The sequence below is a fragment of the Nomascus leucogenys genome, chromosome 7b, assembly GCF_006542625.1.
Source record: "Nomascus leucogenys isolate Asia chromosome 7b, Asia_NLE_v1, whole genome shotgun sequence".
Classification (NCBI taxonomy): Eukaryota; Metazoa; Chordata; class Mammalia; order Primates; family Hylobatidae; genus Nomascus; species Nomascus leucogenys.
In genome coordinates this window covers 35,317,954-35,337,697 of record NC_044387.1, presented here as the reverse complement: position 1 = coordinate 35,337,697, position 19,744 = coordinate 35,317,954, and the positions used below count along the sequence as shown (strand labels likewise).

Here is a 19,744-nt window from a genome sequence, read left to right as displayed (position 1 = left end):
TTCCCCCATGTTTCTTCCTAGTTTTAAAGTTTCGGGTTTTACATTTAGATCTTCAATCCATTTTAAGTTAACTTTTGTATATGGTGTAAGGCTCCAACTTCTTTTTTTACATGTGGATATCTAGTTTTCCTAATACCACTTATTGAAGAGACTATCTTTTCCCACTGTGTAGTTTTAGCTCTCTTGTTAAAGATCATTTAGCTGTATACATGAAGGTTTACTTCTATGCTGTCTATTCTGTTCTGTTGGCCTGTACATACCTGTTTTTATGCCAGGAAAAACTGGCATAAATACTGTTTTGATGACAGTAATTTTGTAATATGTTTTGAAATCAGGATGTGTGAAGCTTCCAGCTTTGTTCTTTCTCAGAACTGTTTTGGCTTATAGAACATACATTTTGTATTCCTCGTTTCATTCTAGTGACTCTGTGCCATCCATACACCCCCTTTCTCTATCTAGATCTGTGGTAAGCAACAAGTCATATGCCCTTTACTGCACTGATGCAACTGGGGTCAGATCTGTAGCTTAGAAAACTGTGGAATAGTTTTTATCAGGATAAAGCCAATTGGCTCAACTCACATACTTAGTCTAACAGTATCTTAAACAGCTAAATTTGTAGACCCCAATTTCATATTTTAGTCAGAGCAGAAAGGAAACAATTTAATATCCTAAATATCATAATTTGAGTCCAGGAACAAAACCAGCTTGTCACTCTTAAAAAGGTAGAACTGGAGACTACACCAGTTATACTGCAGCTGAAACAACATAAGAGATGGATTTTATGCGAGGAGAGAAGGAAAGAATGAAAGTGATACAGTTGTACTTGACCCTGCTTTATATTATTTCTTTTTTTTCTGGATAAAGCTATGTACTGTATTTGTCAGGTGGAAGATGAGCAGCAAACAATTATTTTACTTATGTGGTGAGCCTTTTGATTAGAAGTAAGGTCTAGAGAAGATTTCCTACATTTCAGTAATAAAACTAGACAAGTCAAAAGTAATGATTGGTTAATTTCCACAAGTTAGATTTTCAAAATTCTTTTTTTTTTTTTCTTGAGACAGGGTTTCGCTCTGTTGCCCAGGCTGGAGTGCAGTGGTGCGATCTTGGCTCACTGTTACTTCTGCCTCCAGGGTTCAAGCAATCCTCCTGCCTCAGCTGAGTAGCTGAGATTACAGGCGCGTACCACCGCACCCAGCTAATTTTTGTATTTTTGGTAGAGATGGGCTTTCGCCATGTTGCACAGGCTGTTGTCGAACTCCTGGGCTCAAGTGATCTGCCTAACTTGGCCTCCCAAAGTGCTGGGAATACAGGCATGAGTCACCGCGTCCAGCCTCAAAATTCTTAATTACTACATGTAGTAATCCACAAAAGGACCCATCAGTTTGCCGATTTAAATAAAAGTGTTATAATCAATTAAATGTCGCATTGCTCCCCATCTCCATACTCTTCATATGCCTACACAGAATGAGAACTATATAGTTTGCTTACATGACATTGACATTTACTTTCCAACCATTTTTCGTCCATTAAAGGCAATTTTGGTTCTTCAGATGCTAATAATTACTTTAGAAAATAAGAAGTATAGGGTTGAGGTCAATGTACTTCATGTTTTTATGTATTTATCAGATACTAAGGAAGGAATAGATAATATATTGTTTTAACAACTAATTCCAGTAATGAACTCATTCAGCTTTAAATGTATTACTATACATGTGCCCAGATAAATTTCATATGCTAGGTATGAAGCACCAGATTTCTCTTTGAGAAGAATCTCCAACACAAGCTCAGGCCACCATCCAAATGAGGCAAGCTGAGACTGTGAGAAAGGCAGGACAAAGCCATCATTGCGGACTGAAAAGCACTCAATTCAGTGTTGTCAGACAGGATAAAAAATAAGAAATCTTAACATCAGTTTATTTAAAAAATGTAAAATTTTCATATAATCACAGAAAAGTTTTCAGTAGAAAAATGAAAAAAGATATGCCAGTCAAACATTAAAGTAAAAGATATCAGATAAAATTAAGGAAAGAAAGCATTATTAGTCTGTAAGAAGACAAAATCAAAAAACAGTAATGGAATGATTCACGTATCCATTGTGAGCTGGGACTCTCTTCATTTTTATACCATTTTAAAGAGATAAATTGATATTTTTTGAATTTTTTAAGTGTAGCTAATTCCTAGTAGGTCTACAGTTTCCCTTGTCAGGAGCAGTGATATTTTGTTTGAACTGTTTTGCATTGATTTAGATGATCAAGCTTCAGTGGTCCTATATGCTTTCTTAATTTTAAACATATGCATTATTGACATAATTTAACATCTTAGATTAGTTTCCTCCTACCATGTAATATGCTAAGGTGGCATGGGTTCAAGGACTAAGACCTTATTCTAGTTGGCTAAAAGTTTGCATTATTAGGAAGCTAAACATGCTAACCAAATATTTAGCTAACCAAATATATGTTTTAATTTCAGGGAACTAAATACTATATATTTTCTAACTAAATATGAACATTTGTTTCAGTATTGTGTTAAGAATTTTTTTTAAAAAGGAAGAAGAGGAATTTAGACATTGGATCAGCAGCACTATTTTAGTATATAAGGTAGTTGTTACATTTCAGACTATTTCCTGGGCCTAGAATATCTAGAATATTTTAACATGCCCACAATGAAGGCCCCAGAGTTAATTTTTTATTCTGTCATACAACAAATTAACAATGTATGGAGTGATAATACAGTTTTAAGCCGAAGCTAGCTAAGGCTATGAGTCAGCTCCAAAGAACTAGTGCCTCAGCTGATTCTGAAAAATCAAAGTTAAATGAATGCATAATTTCTAAATCCACTACTCAGATGATTATTTTTTGTATCAAGAAAATCTCACAAGATTGGGGCAACATCAAAATGATAAACATAAATTTAAAATAAAAGGAATACCTGAAACATTTGCCATAACTTTTATTACCCTTAAATTATATTTGTGAGCATCAAGTTATTTTTACTTAAGATGCTACTATATCAGGTTTCATTCATTCTTAGTGACCAAGTTTCATTCATTCTTAGTGATGATCCTTTTCACATTGTTCTTTATATAACCAGGAATGAGAAAAGAGGCAAGGAAAATATCTCTTATAGCCCTGAGACCAACTTGGCCCAACTTCAGAGGTACTTTGCAGATTGAGAAACACTTGGATGTATGAAGTATAAAAGCATGAGGTCTGGAGGTAATGGCAATTACATTTCTTTCATTCATCAAAAACAACTTTAAAGCAATTCATTTGGATTTTACCATAGAATGGTACTATAGTTCTATAGTAAAATAAAATGCTAACACCAAGTCTGGTAGTGATTTATATAGATTTATTATAGATTTATAACAAAATAAAAAATGCTATTAGAATTCTATATTTACACATGCTCCATTTATATACGTGCAAACAAATGTCAATATCGATGGTAAAATTTTAGGGTTTTAAAGAGGCACATTTCCTCCTACCTACCGACTTCCATATATTCATTACTCTAAGATGAGTTTTCATAAGCAACATTTAGATTTGTGAAGGAAAAAAATGAATATTTCTAGTACTTATCCTCTTTCCTTTCAGGCTTTTGTTTGAGAAAGGAAGCAGCACATAAAATCTAAAATAGAAACTAAGGCTGTAAGAACTTCTGTAATACATGTTCACACTCATGCATGAGTTGACTGCAATAGGTCAGAAGATATTTGAGCACAGTAATGCACTTACATGTATATGCACTGCATCTAAGTGATACTCTTCAGACACACACACACACACACTCACGTTTCTTGAAAATAACATGTTAGCTATACTATGTAACCCCAAGAATTTATCACCAAGAATATTTCCATGGTGCAACTGCTGATTATAATTTACCAATAAATGCCTCTATATAGCCAACAACACACCATGAAAAAGAAAACAAAAGCCAGTTATTGTGAAACAAAGGCAAATTAAAGATACACAAACATCTTGAGTGTTAATATACTAAGAAGACAGTTACTATAAAAGGGCATCTGAACCCACCTACATTATTGAACGTCTCTTAAATTTACTTAGCCAATTTTTAAGTCTCAATTACTTAGACTTTATAGGCACCCAAGAGTCTGGTCTTTTCCCAAGAAAATACCCCAGCCAAAATCTTTCACAGCAGGAAACAAAAGACATTTCAAAGTAGGTACCTGTACTTCAGCTTGTCTGTAAGACTTTTCCTCTATGATTATCTATGCTTTTGATGGATCAATCATGCCCAAAATAGTCTCTTTTTTTGGTTATTACTAAGTAATTTAAAAGTTTTAGCAAGCAAATGCTAATATATCTGAAACTATCCATGAATACTTGTCTTTTGGATAAAAATTTACAGCATACAAATAGTCTACTAAGGACTTGTTTTGGTTTCAGTCCTCCGAAAGGAGAGAGTGGTATACCACTCTCTGGTGTAGGTCCTTCTACACCATTTTCTAAAGATTTCCATGTCTATAAACCTTCAGCAGGATAAAGCCCAGCACCTCTTCCCTGTCCGTTTACTCCACAGCATAGCGACACCACAGTTTTCAGGGTAATTTCCCCAGCAGCCATGTGAACTGTGACTCACTGAGATTACACAAAATTGGTATTTGGACTCCTTTCAAGTTTTACATTCATCACATAATTGGGATATAAAGCATCCCGTATAGAGAAAGCAGCATTCAAAGGAATATACAGGATGTGTTTAAATAATACACACTACCAAATTTTATAGCTGTCTTTTTATATTCAAATGATATTAAACACACTATCATATTAAAATGAAAACACTTTAGATCTAAAAATATATTGTTGAAACAAATGATATAGTGAGAAACAAGACCAAAATTTATTTTTATAAAATACAGTCTATAATTTCAGATTCAAAATACTACATATAACTATACTTAAATATCTTCTAAATTATAATTTTAGGATTTATATTTTTAAAAGTTATCTCTTCTGAGTTTCAAATTTAGTATTTTACAACATTCAAATGTCTACACTGAATCTTTATGTTTCTTTTTAAAACTGGAATTGGGCATGAATATAATTCTAAAATGAGATTCCTGAAGTCAAAGAACTGTGTCTCAGATAACCTTTCTCCTTAACTCAGAACCAAATAACTTCCTTAAAACTATACTTCCTTTCTTTTGACTGGGCTTCAGTTAGAGAGGTTCATGAGTTAGGCTTCATTTTAATGTTTTTCTGGTTTTTGGATATTCCTCTAGGTTATTTTGATATCACTATTACATTGCATCATATCATCTCTCCAAACAAGCTGTTCATTGTATGTTGCTGTCAAGTATTTTGCTGAAATATAACCTAAAGGAAGAAATTATGCTTCTTGCTTCAATTTCCCTTAAGCATCCGTGACAATTTCAATCATAACAATTGCCAGGTTTGTACTTTGTATTCTGGATTCCTAATTATATGGGATGATTGAAGGTAATTGAAAAGTGTTTCAGAATTACCTATTGCCAAGATTCTGGAAAATGTCTTTTGCAAAATGGAATGTTAATGCTCTGAGGACTGCATCTGCACTAACATGTTCTGTGCACTTTTATGGAAGGAGAGGGGAAAGGGCTATGTTCATCATAACAAATGTGGAAATGCCACTATTGTTCTGCCACTCTGTCACCAAATACAGAGAAGCTATTTTGTTTCTATTTTTAATTACATATATTGGTATACTGTTAATTTCTAAAGCTAAATATTCTAAATTCAAGAGGGGTAGCCTGATGAATATTTAAATGTGATGGTCATTTTTGTGTAGAATTTATAAAAGTATTCCAGACCATGAATGTCTACATCTGAATGATGAGAATAAATAATGTTTCCTAAGAATTCTCTAAAATGAGCAATATTTTAATAGATGGTTTAGTTACCAAATATCTATTTTAAACTCAATTGTTGCACAGAGCTATTAGATAAGCTCAGCTCTTGGTTTGTCTTATAAAATAGCAAGTATTTATTTTCCTATCAAACTTGAGACTTTGATAACTTATTCTTACCCTAATCTGCAAAGAAATAGTTGGATATCTTGATTTATTTCTATTTAAATTGGTAAAACCAGCTGCAACAACTGGCATTTGAAAGTGAGTGTGTACGCACAGACACAGACAGACACACAGACACACAAAGAATAACAATAAAATAAAAAGGCCTATTAGGGAAGTATATTATAAACTTCATTACAGAGGGATGGCCAAGAAAGAGAGCCATGACTCCTTTCTCCATTTTTATAAGACAGAGCACAAGTTGCATTTTGCAAGGCTATGGAGTTGTATTTTTTTTTTTCCATTTATACCATTTCTTGTTAAAAGTAAGACTTTTTTTGGTTGCATATGCATCTACAGACTCTAAATGTAGGCAAATAAGAACTATGAGACCAGTAAGTCACTTTTGGCTACTTCTGTTATGCTGATCAGGTGAGAAAAATCTGGGATTCATATTAGGAGCCCTTCTGAATAGTTTAATTCCTTTACAGCCCCTATTAGCTGTCAGCTACACCATGGATATTGTCCATGTGCACTTTGAGGTAGTCATTCCTTGTAAACTTCTTATGGCAAAACTGGCATTCTGCCAGGGGACGATTGGGATTATGAGTCATCTTGTGTCGAATCAGCATTTTCTTCAGGCTAAAAGCCAAGTCACAAACCTAGAAAAGACCCAAAGACCAACCATATTATACTGAAAAACCTGAAGATACAACAATTTATCATTTATACAATATACATTACGCAAATTCCTACTATCAAGTACGTAGAAACAGGCATAAAAACAAAAATCACTCTTGGAATAAACAAAATTTAACACCCACACTATTGGCAAAGAAAATTAATAAGAGTTACTGCATTTAATCGGTGTCTTTTGTACCCCACTCACCCTTCCCTTTTCCCAGATGCTGGATTTAAACATCTCCAGTGAAACAACTCCCTGGCAACAATACCTTTCTTATCCTAATGGAATGTATTTGCCATTTCATATTAAACTATTTAAGCAAAATGCTTTATGGTCTAGATGGCATCTCTCTATATAACATAAATAGCATAAGACATTTCTCATCAGTGATCCCTTCAGTTTAGTACTACTTGTGAAATAAAAAGCTAATGTTGTTTTAAGTATCATAAGCAGAAATTTATTACACACTATTTCTTTTCTTTATTTCTTATTATATACACTTTGTTTAACTAAGGACGGTAACAAGATTATTTCATATGAGCTCTGCCACATTCCCACCTGGCTCAACATGCATCAAACAGCCCCATAACTAAAAATATTAACAGAAAATGCAAGGCACAACTATCCAAGTTACCAAAAAAAGAATGGAGTTTAAAGTTTGATGTTATTCAGAAAAATTCCACTGACATGAAACTCTTCAAAAGCATATCCGTTGTGAAATAAGACATGTTAAATAATGTGAAAACACCATGAAAAATATAATGAGAGAGGAAATCGCTTGTAAAAATACTGTAAAGAAAGCTGGAGTTTTAATTGAGGTTAGGCTTGGGAAAATATTACAGCAAAACAAAACAAAACAAAAAAATCCTTGCCCTTTTTCTTTATGGAGGAAAGAAGATTTACATTCACAGCAATAAGAAACTCAGACAGGCTCAGGGCCCTAATTGGGTAAGAAGGGCATAATCCAATAATAATGAATTTTGACACAGAAGTAGCAGCATAGTGTGGTATAAAGAAAATAAGCTTTAGAGTCTGATCACTTTCCAAGGAAGCCTGCTCTGACCTCCCAGTTTAAAACTGAAACCTGTCATCCTTTCTGGATTCCCTTTACTCTGTTCAAATTTACTTTTTACACAGTACCTGTCACTTTCTGTCCCACCGTAATTTACCTACTCTCTTGTTTAGTGTCTCTCTCAACTCGCTAGAGTCTCAGCTCCATGAGAGCAGGGATTTTCATATATTTTATTCTCATACATCCCCTAAAGGGTACAACAATTTCTGTAGAGTAAGCACTCAATAAGTATTTGTTGAAGAACCACCTAGAGTTTGAATTCTGACTCTACTATTTACTAAGGAAATTAAATGGACCAAGTATGCCTTTTAACTTTAGTTCCCTCACCTGTAAAATGACAATGTACTTACCTCACAGGATTATTAAGATTAAATAAAATACTCTGTGTAAATAAGGGCTATACTGCAGACACTCAATAAATGTCAGTGCATATTTTTTTTCTCTTTCATCTTCCTCAGCAGATTGGAAAGAATAGACAAATGTTAACGAGAGGGAGGCAAGGCCAGCACAAGTGGAATAGAAAGAAAACACCACTGTTCTAAAGAGTGGCAGTCCCCTGGAATATACAAGTGACTTTGCAAACAAATAATTTCCCAAAACAAATACAATGCAGCCAATTCATCTCAGGAAATGACATTTTTCTTTTGGAATAGCTTGTAAGCATAAAGTTTGTAACTCAATAACAAAGCCAAGTCCATGTTGCAAAAATCAGAGGAAAAGGGTAAAGACCCAGGAGACATGCAACAGCATAGCATATGATGACAGACTATAAAGTATATACATTATAATAATCAATATAAAAGTATTAGGTACCCTTATTAAAAGATAAGACTCAATTAGGGTAAAAAGCAAAATGCAAACACACACATACTGTACTTAAGAAATACATTTACAAAAAATAGCACATACACAAACACTATTTTAAGAGAGGGATTAGCATGTGCATGAAAGTGTATAAAATGAGGCTGACAGAGTGTAATGGGTACTAAGTAGTACTTCCTCAAAAGAATCTTGGATAGACAGAGAGAGAGCAAGTCTTTGAAGAACCAGGAGTATCACTTGTATGAATTTCTCCTAGTCAAAGATTTATATACAGGATGCTCATACAGAATCATATATAAAAGTGAAAATTACAAATGACTTCCTTGGCCAATTAAAGTTAATAAGCATATTCATTTTGATATAATCAGATTTAGAAATATTTTTCAGCTGCTAAAAATATTAATCTTTTTTTTTTTTTGAGTCAAGATATCGCTCTGTCGCCCATGCTGGAGTGCAGTGGCACAATCTCGGCTCAGTGCAGCCTCAACCTCCCTGGACCCACATTTTAGCCTCTGGAGTAGCTGGGACTACAGGTGGATGCCACCATGCCCTGCTAATTTTTTTTTTTTGTATTTTTTAGCTATGAGATTTTACCATGTTGCTCAGGCTGATCTCAAACTCCTGGGCTCAAGCGATCCTCCTGCCTCAGTCTCCCAAAGTGCTGGGAAAACAGATGTGAGCTACCACATCCCGCCAAGATTGTAATTTCAAAAATACTTTAAAGGCAAGAAGAAACTTAAAGAAAAGAAAGCAGAATAATAAGATCAATGCAACTTAGTCTACAATATTGAAATAAAAATTATAACTGTATCTGTATTTAATAAGTATATGAAGGAAATGCCAATAGATTAATATTAATATTAGCTGACGTTGGTTGGAAAATTGGGGATCATTTTATTTGTCTTCTTTTGTCTCCATATTTCCTCATTCTTCTCTAATTAAAAAGTACATTTTTATAATCAGAAAGGAAATATTATTTTGGAATGAAAAAATGCAGTTAGTTGGGTGATGGTTCCATGTTCACTTAGCAGCAAGTCCACTCACATCAGACTTCTGCTTTAGACTTCTTAACTCTCCAAACAGCTCTCTGAAATGTTATGGATAATCTCTACATTGCTAAACCCTGGCACTTTTGAGCCCTCATCTAACATGAATTCTTAGCATCATTTGACATGCCTGACCACTTTCCCCTGTCATTCCTTTAGTTTTTATAATGACCTACTCTCCTTGTTTTCCTTCTAATTATCTGGCCTTTTATTCCCCTTTGTTTTCTGGAATAGGCCCTTCCTCCATCCTAACTAAGTCAGTCAGGATTTCAGTGCCCAATCCTTGGCTTCCTTCTCCATTCACTGGGTGTTTTCTCCTCTGGTGATCTTAATTGTATTCATACCTTTTGTTACCACATATATGGAGATCACTAGCAAGTAATATTTTTAGTCCAGTCCCCCTTCTGATCTCAATAGTGGAGTACTTAACTGACCACTTGGATAGTTAACTGGTACTCCAAACTTACTATGTCTAAAACTGAACTCAGAATTCTTGTCCCTCAAACCTAAGTCTCAAAAAATGGTCCGACCCTCCACCTGGTTTGACTGTAAATGTGGCAGTCAACTTTCACCCAATGTCTCACTCTTCCTCATCTGATCTAATCAATTACAAAGTTCCACTGGTTCTTCTTTGCACATTTTTCTCAAAGACATGAAGACATCTAATCATCTCCATCTCCACTGCCACCACCTTAGTCACAGACACTGTTTACTCAGACCAGTGCTTCTCTCTCACTAAGAAAATGTTTCAGCATGCAGCTGTAGTATCTGTATTTTTAAATAAAACATACACATGCACTACTGTATTTATATATTATATTAAAGACAGAACTTTGAGGATAAAGACAAAATAAATATTTTAATGCTAAATTAATATTTATGGCTTTATATTTTCACTAGACAAGATTTTAAGATGGGATACATATTTAGGGCTGGAGTCATCTTTAACAAATGTATAGGCAAATATATATATATATATTTATATATTTCAGATGTCTCCTTAATAATTTCCATTTTTGGCTTACTTCTAATCACATATGATGATGTCATTATATTTTATCTCAAATTGCTACTGACTAGTAGTATTAACTCTGCTTTCTTTTTGTTACCTTGTGTTTGTATCACTAATACTATTTTCAATCTGCATTTCTGTACAGGCTTCTTTTAGCAGCTTGTTCGTTTTGTAAGCATTACTTTATTTGAAAACAGATAATACAATCCTTATCTCTGTTAATCCAAGAGACACAAATTGCAATCCTAACAGTGCCCTGAAAGCAAACAAGTGCCTTGGGACTGTCAGCCAACCAGCACCAATATGGAATTGATGTTCTTCCCTTTGATCACATGCGATACTGCACCTCACAAGAGACCAGCCAGCAGTGCCCAAGCCAGGGCACCAAAGTCAAATCACCTGTTTAATGATAATAAAGTTTAACTGTGTTCCTGTTTTTAAAATAGCCACATACAAAAAGTACTTAGGAATACGCCTAAGCAAGGAGGTGAAAGATCTCTACAAGTAGAACTACAGGCCACTGCTAAAAGAAATCACAGATGATACAAACAAATGGGAAAATATTCCATGCTCAGAGATTGGAAGAATCAATATCATTAAAATGGCCATACTGCTCAAAGCAATCTACAGACTCAATGCCATTACTATCAAATATCAAACAACCAATATCATTTTTCACAGAACTAGAAAAAACTATTCTAAAATTTATATAGAACCAAAATAAATAAATAAATGAAAAGCCCAAATAGCCAAAGCAATCCTAAGCAAAAATAACAAAGCTGGAGGCATCACATTACCCAATTTCAAACTATACTATAAGGCTACAGTAACCAAAACAGCAGGATACTGGTACAAAATCAGACACATACACCAATGCAACAGAATAGAGAAGCCAAAAATAAAGTCGCACACCTACAGCCATCTGATCTTTGACAAGGTTGACAAAAATAAGCAACAGGAAAAGGGCTCCCTACTCAATAAACACCTATTCAATAAGCACTGGGATATTGGCTAGCCATATGCAGACAAATGACACTGGATCCCTACCTTTCAACATATACAAATATTAACTTTAAGATGAATTAAAGATTTAAATGTAAGAGCTCAAACTATAAAAGTCCTAGAAGAAAACCTAGGAAACACCATTCTGGACAGAAGTCTTGGGAAATAATTTACGACTAAATTCTCAAAAGCAATTGCAACAAAACAAAAAATTAACAAGTGAAACCTAATAAAACTAAAGTGAGTTAATGCAGGAACAGAAAACCAAATACTGCATATTCTCTTATAAGTGGGAGCTAAACATTAACATAAAGGTGGTAACAATAGTGACTGGGGACTAGTAGAGCAGGGAAGGAGGGGAGGAGAAAAGGGTTGAAAAACTACTGGGTACTATGCTCAGTACCTGGCTGATGGGATCATTCACACCTCAAACCTCAGCATCATGCAATATACCCATGTACAACAAACCTGCAGATGTACTCTCTGAATCTAAAATAGAAGTTGAAAAAAATGGGAATCAAAGTGGTAATTTTTTCTTCCCATATTCCAATGGATGTCATGTATGCCTGCTGCAATGTACATTTCCTCACTCTGAAAACTAAAGCCTAGATTATTGCAATAGCCAGCTTCATCATCCTCAAATAGAGGTGGTACAACTTCCCCTCTCTGCAGGAAATGTTTGGAATTGTGGGGGGTATCTCACTGTCTTAACAAATGGGGAATATTACTTGCATTTTGCATAGGGGCAAGCATGCAAGTAATGCCCTCTAATGTGCAGGACACGCTCATACAAGCCAAAAGTAACCCACTGCTAAATACTGTCTGAATCTCCCTGCATTCCTCCTCATCCTTTTCAGTCCATGCTCTACATAACAGTTGAAATGATTTTTGAAAACACAAATGTCACAATATTACCTAAAATTATTCCATGGTTTTTTGCTGCTTGTAGGATAATCACTGAGCTGTAGCCAAACTAAACAGGCCTCCTCCAGGTTCTTGAAGAAAGCAATGGGCTTCCTGCCTCAGAGCTTTCTCACTTCTCTTTACCCAGCTTACTCTTACTCATCCTTAGGAAGCCCGTGACACATCTGCCAGGTGATGGTCTCTGTTAAATGCTCTCATAGCAGCCTTTACTTTTCCTTCACAACACTTTCCTCAAGTGTCATTCATGATTTGCATTATGTTTTTATGTCTGTCTCCTTGCTAAACTAAGGAACATGAGGGCAAGAGTAGCCACTACATAAAAATTTCTTTAACTAAAGGAAGAAATAATGGTTGATAGATTCACTGATTGATTGATTGATTAAATCTCTATGGACAATGTAAGTACCCCCAAAGACTGCAGAATAATCCTGGAGAAAATGAAGAAAGTATCAATGGAGAGTATTTTCAAGTGAAAGAAATGCTAAATCGTTTTTATAAGTATATATTAAAATTCATAATCATAAAGAAGATCCATTTAACATTTATTCCCCTGTTCTTTTTTTCTCGCCTCTTCTCCAAACCCAACGTCAACATAAACAACTGATACCAAATTCTTCAATGGCTTCTTATTAAAATTAGATTCACACTACATTTCCTAATGTGGCTGCAAAGCCTCCAATTCTCTTTTTGACTTCACCCTGCACCCCTCTCTTTCTCTCACTGTGCTCCAGCTCTACCAGTCTTCTCTTTCCCCCATGGCCATTCCCAGCCTCAATTCATGTTGTTCCTCTCCTGAAATGCTCTTTTCCTCATGGCTGATTCTTCTCATCTTTTAGGTTACTTATAGCCTCCTGGCTTTTTTCTTCCTTCTCTTTCCCAGTCTTTATCATGAATTGTAATTACATGTTAATTCATGTATTTTGTTTTGTTTTTGTTTTTCTCTGGAGACACGGTGTCTCTCTGTCACCCAGGCGGGAGTGCAGTGGTCTGATCATAGCTCACTGCAGCCTTGACTTCCTAGGCTCAAGCAATCCTCCCACTTCAGCCTTCTGAGAAGCTGAGACTACAAGCGTGTGCCGCCATGCCCAGCTAATTTTTTGTTTTTGTTTTTTGTAAACATGGAGCCTTGCTATGCTGCCCAGACTGGTCTTGAACTCCTGGGCTTAAGAAATCCTCCTGCCTCGGCCTCCCAAAGTGCTGGGATTACAGGCATGAGTCACCATGCCTGGTCTCATGTATTTGTTTAATGCTATACTCTACAAGAATGTGAGTTCTATGAGGGCGGGACATGGCATCTTCTACTATTTCATCCCAGTGTCCAGCACAGGGCCTAGGCTTAACTATCTTACAACTTTCACCATGTGCCAGGAGCCACTCTTAGCAATTTCTAAATATTAACTTGCTCAATCCTCACAGTCACGCTTTTAAGTAGATAATAGTATTACTATTAAACCCATTTTACAGAAGAAAATGAAAACACAAAAGGTTAACTAGGTTTCCCAGGTTCAAAGAACTAGGCAGTGTTTCCAGAATTTAAACCTAGACAGTCTGGGTTCAGAGTCTATCCTCCCTCCCAAGGGCCAACTATTACTAAAATATCTCAGACAGAGATATGTGATCTCACCCTACTTTTTCCATTTGCCTGGCTGACACCATTAAAAAATATATAAAAAAACCACTGTGAAAATGTAAGAAAGGTTCTCACAGTTCAGCTTGCCACTGCGGTGGGAGGGATACAAAGTGCAAGTCCATTTACACAGTTACCATGGGAAAATGAGAGCAATGGCAAGCTGGAAAAAATGGAAAGGAAGTTGAGCAAGATGCTGAAATCATTGATAATGGGTCTGAATTAAGGAAGTCCTAGAAGCTCCACCCTAGGGATGAGATGGGAACAATCCAACAGCTTGCTGAATGAGAGCCAGAGTACAGGATTAAATATCAGGAGAGAGTACCTGATGTCACAGTTGTAAAACTGACTACCCAGACATTAAAAGCTGTTTTCATGAACCTGAATGCAGTCAGTAAAAGACTCCAAATGATGCTCTGTATAAATCAGCCAAATTCAAGAACATTCATTTTACAAACAGGGGAGAGCAAAAACAAGTTCAAATAGTACAACACGGATGCTTCCTTTTCTTTCCACCTGTGATTCGTATCCAAACTTTCACCCTACTCCAACTTAGGAGTGCATTAGGAAAATATTTATTCTTACTCTAGACTGGAGGTAAACTGATTTTGTTTTAAAATAAAGTGAAATAAGATATTTAACAGAAAGCACCTAAATTCTAGATAAGTATCTTCAGTTAACACATACTTATCAAATACAATGTGCCTACCACTTCTGCTGGGAACAAAATGACAAAGATCACACCGTCTAGCCCTTGTGGAGTCCACGTTCTAAGTAGAAACATTCGTAAAGTCACGAGCATAGTACAAAGAGAGGAACAGAGGAGTGTGCAGTCCATGGCTTGGAGAGAAGAAGGCAGGCTTTAAGGAAAAACTGGCAGAAGGCCTAGATCTGGAAGGATACATGGCGGTTTATCATGTCCTAAGGGGGGGAATGATATCACAGGGAGGGGGAAGAAGTTAGGCACAGGTACTGTGAGCGCAAAGAACATGGCTCAGCTGGGGAAGTGAAAAGAATTCACAAAAGCTAAAGATTAGATGTCGCTAGAGAAATAAATTGAAAATAATTTAGAGTTGAAAGCTGGAAACAAATCCTGGAAATCGTGGTCATCATTTCAAGAAAGTGGACGTATATTTTGTAAGTGGTGGGAATTCACTAAAGGATTCTAAATAGAGACTGAAACTAAAGTATAATTTAGTTAGCAAGCAAGAGAGTATGAAACTGGAGCCAAGGAGGCCAGTACTATTGTTCCACTCCAGACCAGAAATGATTTAACCATGAACAAAAGCAGTAGTTATCAATTCATTTATTTATCCATTCAAAATATTGAATGCTTCCCACATGCCAGGCACTGTTCTAGGCTTGAGGATCCAACAATAAATAATAAAGACAAAACCTTGTTGTCATGGAGCTTATAATAAATGATAAATAATTAAACAAACAAATTTTTGGTGCATATAAGTGCCATGAAGACAAATCATATAGAATGAGAGCTAAGGAAGTAATGGAGATAAGAGAGAAAGTAATTTGAGCAGAGATCTGCAGGAAGCACATGAGCAGGCCATGAAGAAACCTGGAGAAAGGTGTTCTAGGCAGAGGCAACAGCAGATGAGAAGGCCAAGATGTAGATGCAGGGTAGGTTCAATGTGTCCAAAGAAGACTAAAGAGGCCATGTGACCAGAGTGAGGTGGAGGGTGCTGATGGAGTCAAAGAGAGCAGAGTGGGACGGTGAGGGCTGCAGGTCACCTGAGGTCTTTCAGACCATGATGAAACTGGTTTTCACTCTAAATGAGCCGCACAGTCATGGGAAGGTTTGAGCAAATGAATACTATATTCATTTTACAAATATATAATCTGACTCAGGTTCTACAAAGATTACTCTGCATGGCAAGTTTAGGAGAGACTGTTGGGAGCAAAGACAGAAGGACAGAGAGCAGTTAAAAAGATATTGCAATATTCCAGGAGACTGAGATAAAGCTGTGGAGTTATGAGAAATGTTCAGACTCTGAACTTATTTTAGTGTAGAACCAATTGGATACGCTACTGGATTAGATGTAGGATGTGAGAGAATTAGAGAAATGAAGGTGACAATGAGAATTTAGAGACGGTGGTATGTTTGAAAAACAGATAGACGCAAAGGCAGGAATTACAGGGTGTGAGTGAAAGCTGCATGATAAACTGCTCAGAAAGATCTGAGTTTTGACCCTAGAATCTTTTTTTTTTTCTTTTTGGAGACAGAGTCTTGTTCCCTCGCCCAAGGTGGAGTGCAGTGGCATGATCTTGGCTCACTGCAACCTTAAACTCTAGAATCTTGACTTGCCGTGAACTGCAGGCAAGTCACTCAACCTCAGTGAACCTCGACTGCTTCATATATATGCAAATAACACCTACATATTCCTGAGTTTTAGTGGAGATCAGAGAGAATATATGCAAACCGTGGATCTCTGTGTCTTTCCCATAATAGGACCTTAACTAGAATAGTGGCTATCATTCATGGCTTAGGGGAAAAGAGGTGTCCAACATGAGGCTCAGATATGTGATTTGGGTTATTTGGGGATGGTACAGTCCTCAGAGATATGGGAAATTGAAAGGATCATGTTGAGAGATTAAGAAATCTGGGAGATCATTATTTCAGTTTGGAGTACAAGAGAGATGTCCTATAGGCAGTTGAAAATATCTGCCTAGGGTTCAAAAGAGAGACTTGGGCAGGAGAAAGAAAGATTTCAAAGTTATCGCTATAGGCATGCTGGGCCATTTGCACAGCCTGGAATAACTGTGCCTAAGAGGTTAAAGTAGTATTGATGAGTAACGTGTCATTTGAGCAAAACTAAAAAACTGATTTTATATATATATATATATATATCCATTTTATCATGGTTACGCAATTTGCCAACAAACTGGGTAACCATGATTAAATGAACAAATTTCTAGAAACACATAGCAATTACCAAAACTGACCCATGAAGAAAAAGAAAAATTAAAAAGACCAATAAAGACGTTGAATCAAATAAAAAGCCTACCAACAAGTAAAAGCCCAGGATCAGGTGGCTTCACTGATAAATTCTACCAAACATTTAAAGAAGAATTAATACCAATTCTGTACATCTTTCAAAAAGACAGAAGAGGAGGAAATATTCCCCAACTCATTCTGTAAGGCTAGCATTACCTTAATAACAAAGTCAGACAAATATGTTATGAAAAAAGAAAACTACAGACCAAAATCTCTTATAAATCCAGATGCAAAAATCCTAAAACAAAAAAACAAGCAAGCAAAATACTAACTGAATCTCAGAGCATATTAAAAGGGTTCTAAACCATGACCAATGGGGATTTATCTCAGGACTGCAACAGTGGTTCAAATAAGAAAATCAAACAAAGTAATACATCATACTAACAGAACAAAGGGAAAAAAAAAACATAGTAATCTCAACTGATGCAGAAAAGGCATCTGAAAAACTCCAGCATCCTCTCTTGATTAAAAAAAATCCCTCAGAAAGCTAGGCAAAAAGGGAAATTTCTCAACAAAATGAAGGGCATTTATGAAAAACCCACTATATTCAATAGGGAAAGACTGAAAAGTAATGCAAAGAATAGACCCTTTCCTTATACCATATATAAGAGCTAAAACTATAAGACTCTCAGAGAAAAACAGAAACAAAAACAAAACAAAACAAAAAAACAAAACAGAAGGACAAATCCCACGACCTAGGATTTGGCAATGAATTCTTAGATATAACACCAAAAACATGATCAAATAGAGAAAAAATGCATAAAGGGCACTTCATCAACATTAAAAGGCCTTATGCATCTCAAGATATTTTCAACAAAGTGAAAAGAAAACCTATAGAATGAAAAAAATATTTGCACATCATATATCTGATAAGAGCCTAATATCCAAAATTTAAAACCTTTTAAACCTCAACAACAAAAAGACAATACTATTTTAAAATGGGCAAAGGACTTGAAGAAACATTTCTCCAGAGAAGATATAGAAATGGTCAGGAAGCATATGGAAAGATGCTCACCATCATTAGTTCTTTGGGGAATGTAAATCAAAACCATGGTCAGATACTTCACACCCACCAAGATGGATAATCAAATTAAAAAAAGTGTTGGCAAGAATGGGGAGAAACTGGAATCCTTGTGCATAGCTGATAGAAATGTAAAATGGTGTCGCTCCTGAGGAAAACAATATGTCAGTTCCCGAAAAAGTTAAACAGAATTACCATATGCCTCAGCAATTCAATCCTAGGTATATACCCCAAATAATTGAAAACAGGTACTCAAATACTTGTATGCCCATGTTCATCACAGCACTATTCACAATAGTCATAAGGTAGAAAGAAGTGTCCAACAACAGATGAATGGATAAACAAATTGTGATATAAAAATATAATGGAATATCATTCAGCCATAAAAAGGAATGACCTACTAATACATGAGACAATGTGGATAAACCTTGAGAACATTATGCTCAATAAAAGAAGCCAGTCACTAAAGGTTACATATTGTGTATTTCATTTATATGAAATATCTAGAATAGGTAAGTCTACAGAAATGAAAGCAGATTGGTAGCTGTTAAGGGATGAGGGGAGTGAGGTGTAAATGTTTATTGGGTATGGAGTTTTATTTTGTGGCAATGAAAATATTTTGGAGTTAGAGAGGTGGTGCTTGTACAACATAGTCAATATACTAAATGTCACTGAACTGTTCACATTAAAATAATTAATTTTATATCATGTGAATTTCACCTCAATTTAAAAAAATTCAGCAGCTTGGTAGGGTGACAGGGTGGAGAACACACACACTGGAGACTATATGATGAAACAGTGAAGGTCTGAGCTATGTGTTACAAGTAGAAATGAAAACTAAGAGGAATTAATGAATCTGAGAGCTCTTTAAGAGGGAGAGATTGGAGTGGGGTGGGAAAGGTTGACTTCTATCCACAATGAGTAGGTTAAGAGGACAAGATTTTGGAACAAAGACAAACAGTTCTATACTGAGCAGTCTGCATTTCAGAAATGTTTAGGAGGCACTTAGAAATATGGATCTCTACTCAGCAGATTAGTATGGGCTGCAAATGAAGATTTTAGAATTTTAAACACATCATAGAAATAAATGGGATGGAAGCAGATAGAAAAAAGTCAGCTTGTAACATCATAGTTTTAAAAAACATAACATGATGGCTCAATTCACCTAAGGAAATATTCAACAAAAGCATTCAGCATAGGTAAAAGGATGGGTTAAATGTGATGGTAAAAAGATGTCCATATGCAGTTAGTATTTAATTTCTGGGCCGTATATCAGTTCTTTGTGCCGTGGTACAATTAAACCATCTAAATAGGTTTTGCCTTTATGAAAATGCTTCCAATAAAAGCAGCAATGACTTAAACTAATTGAAATCACTGAACTAGGGCTGTAGCTCTGTTCAGTGTAGGGCTTTATATGTGTGCATTTCTTTCTCTACAACTGTTTCTTTCCTTAAAAGAAGTGCACTGTTAATAAAGGTATTTTTATGAGTATGCCCACTGGGAGTAC

The 19,744-nt window shown here is 35.7% G+C and overlaps 1 protein-coding gene across 3 annotated transcripts in view; it reads right to left on the bottom strand.

Moving 5' to 3' along the window:
• Positions 1-3,331: 3,331 nt before the first annotated feature.
• The window catches only part of PRDM5 (PR/SET domain 5), a 218,744-nt gene continuing 202,331 nt past the window's right edge, over positions 3,332-19,744 (bottom strand). For 2 of the 3 annotated variants that reach the window (XM_003271328.3, XM_012507638.2), the window contains one exon: positions 3,337-6,678. In XM_003271328.3, coding sequence (XP_003271376.1) covers positions 6,514-6,678 — 165 coding nt within the window. In that variant the 3' untranslated portion in view covers positions 3,337-6,513. Of the gene's footprint in view, positions 6,679-19,744 lie in introns of all 3 variants that reach the window. The other variant, XM_003271327.3, reaches the window with a different exon arrangement.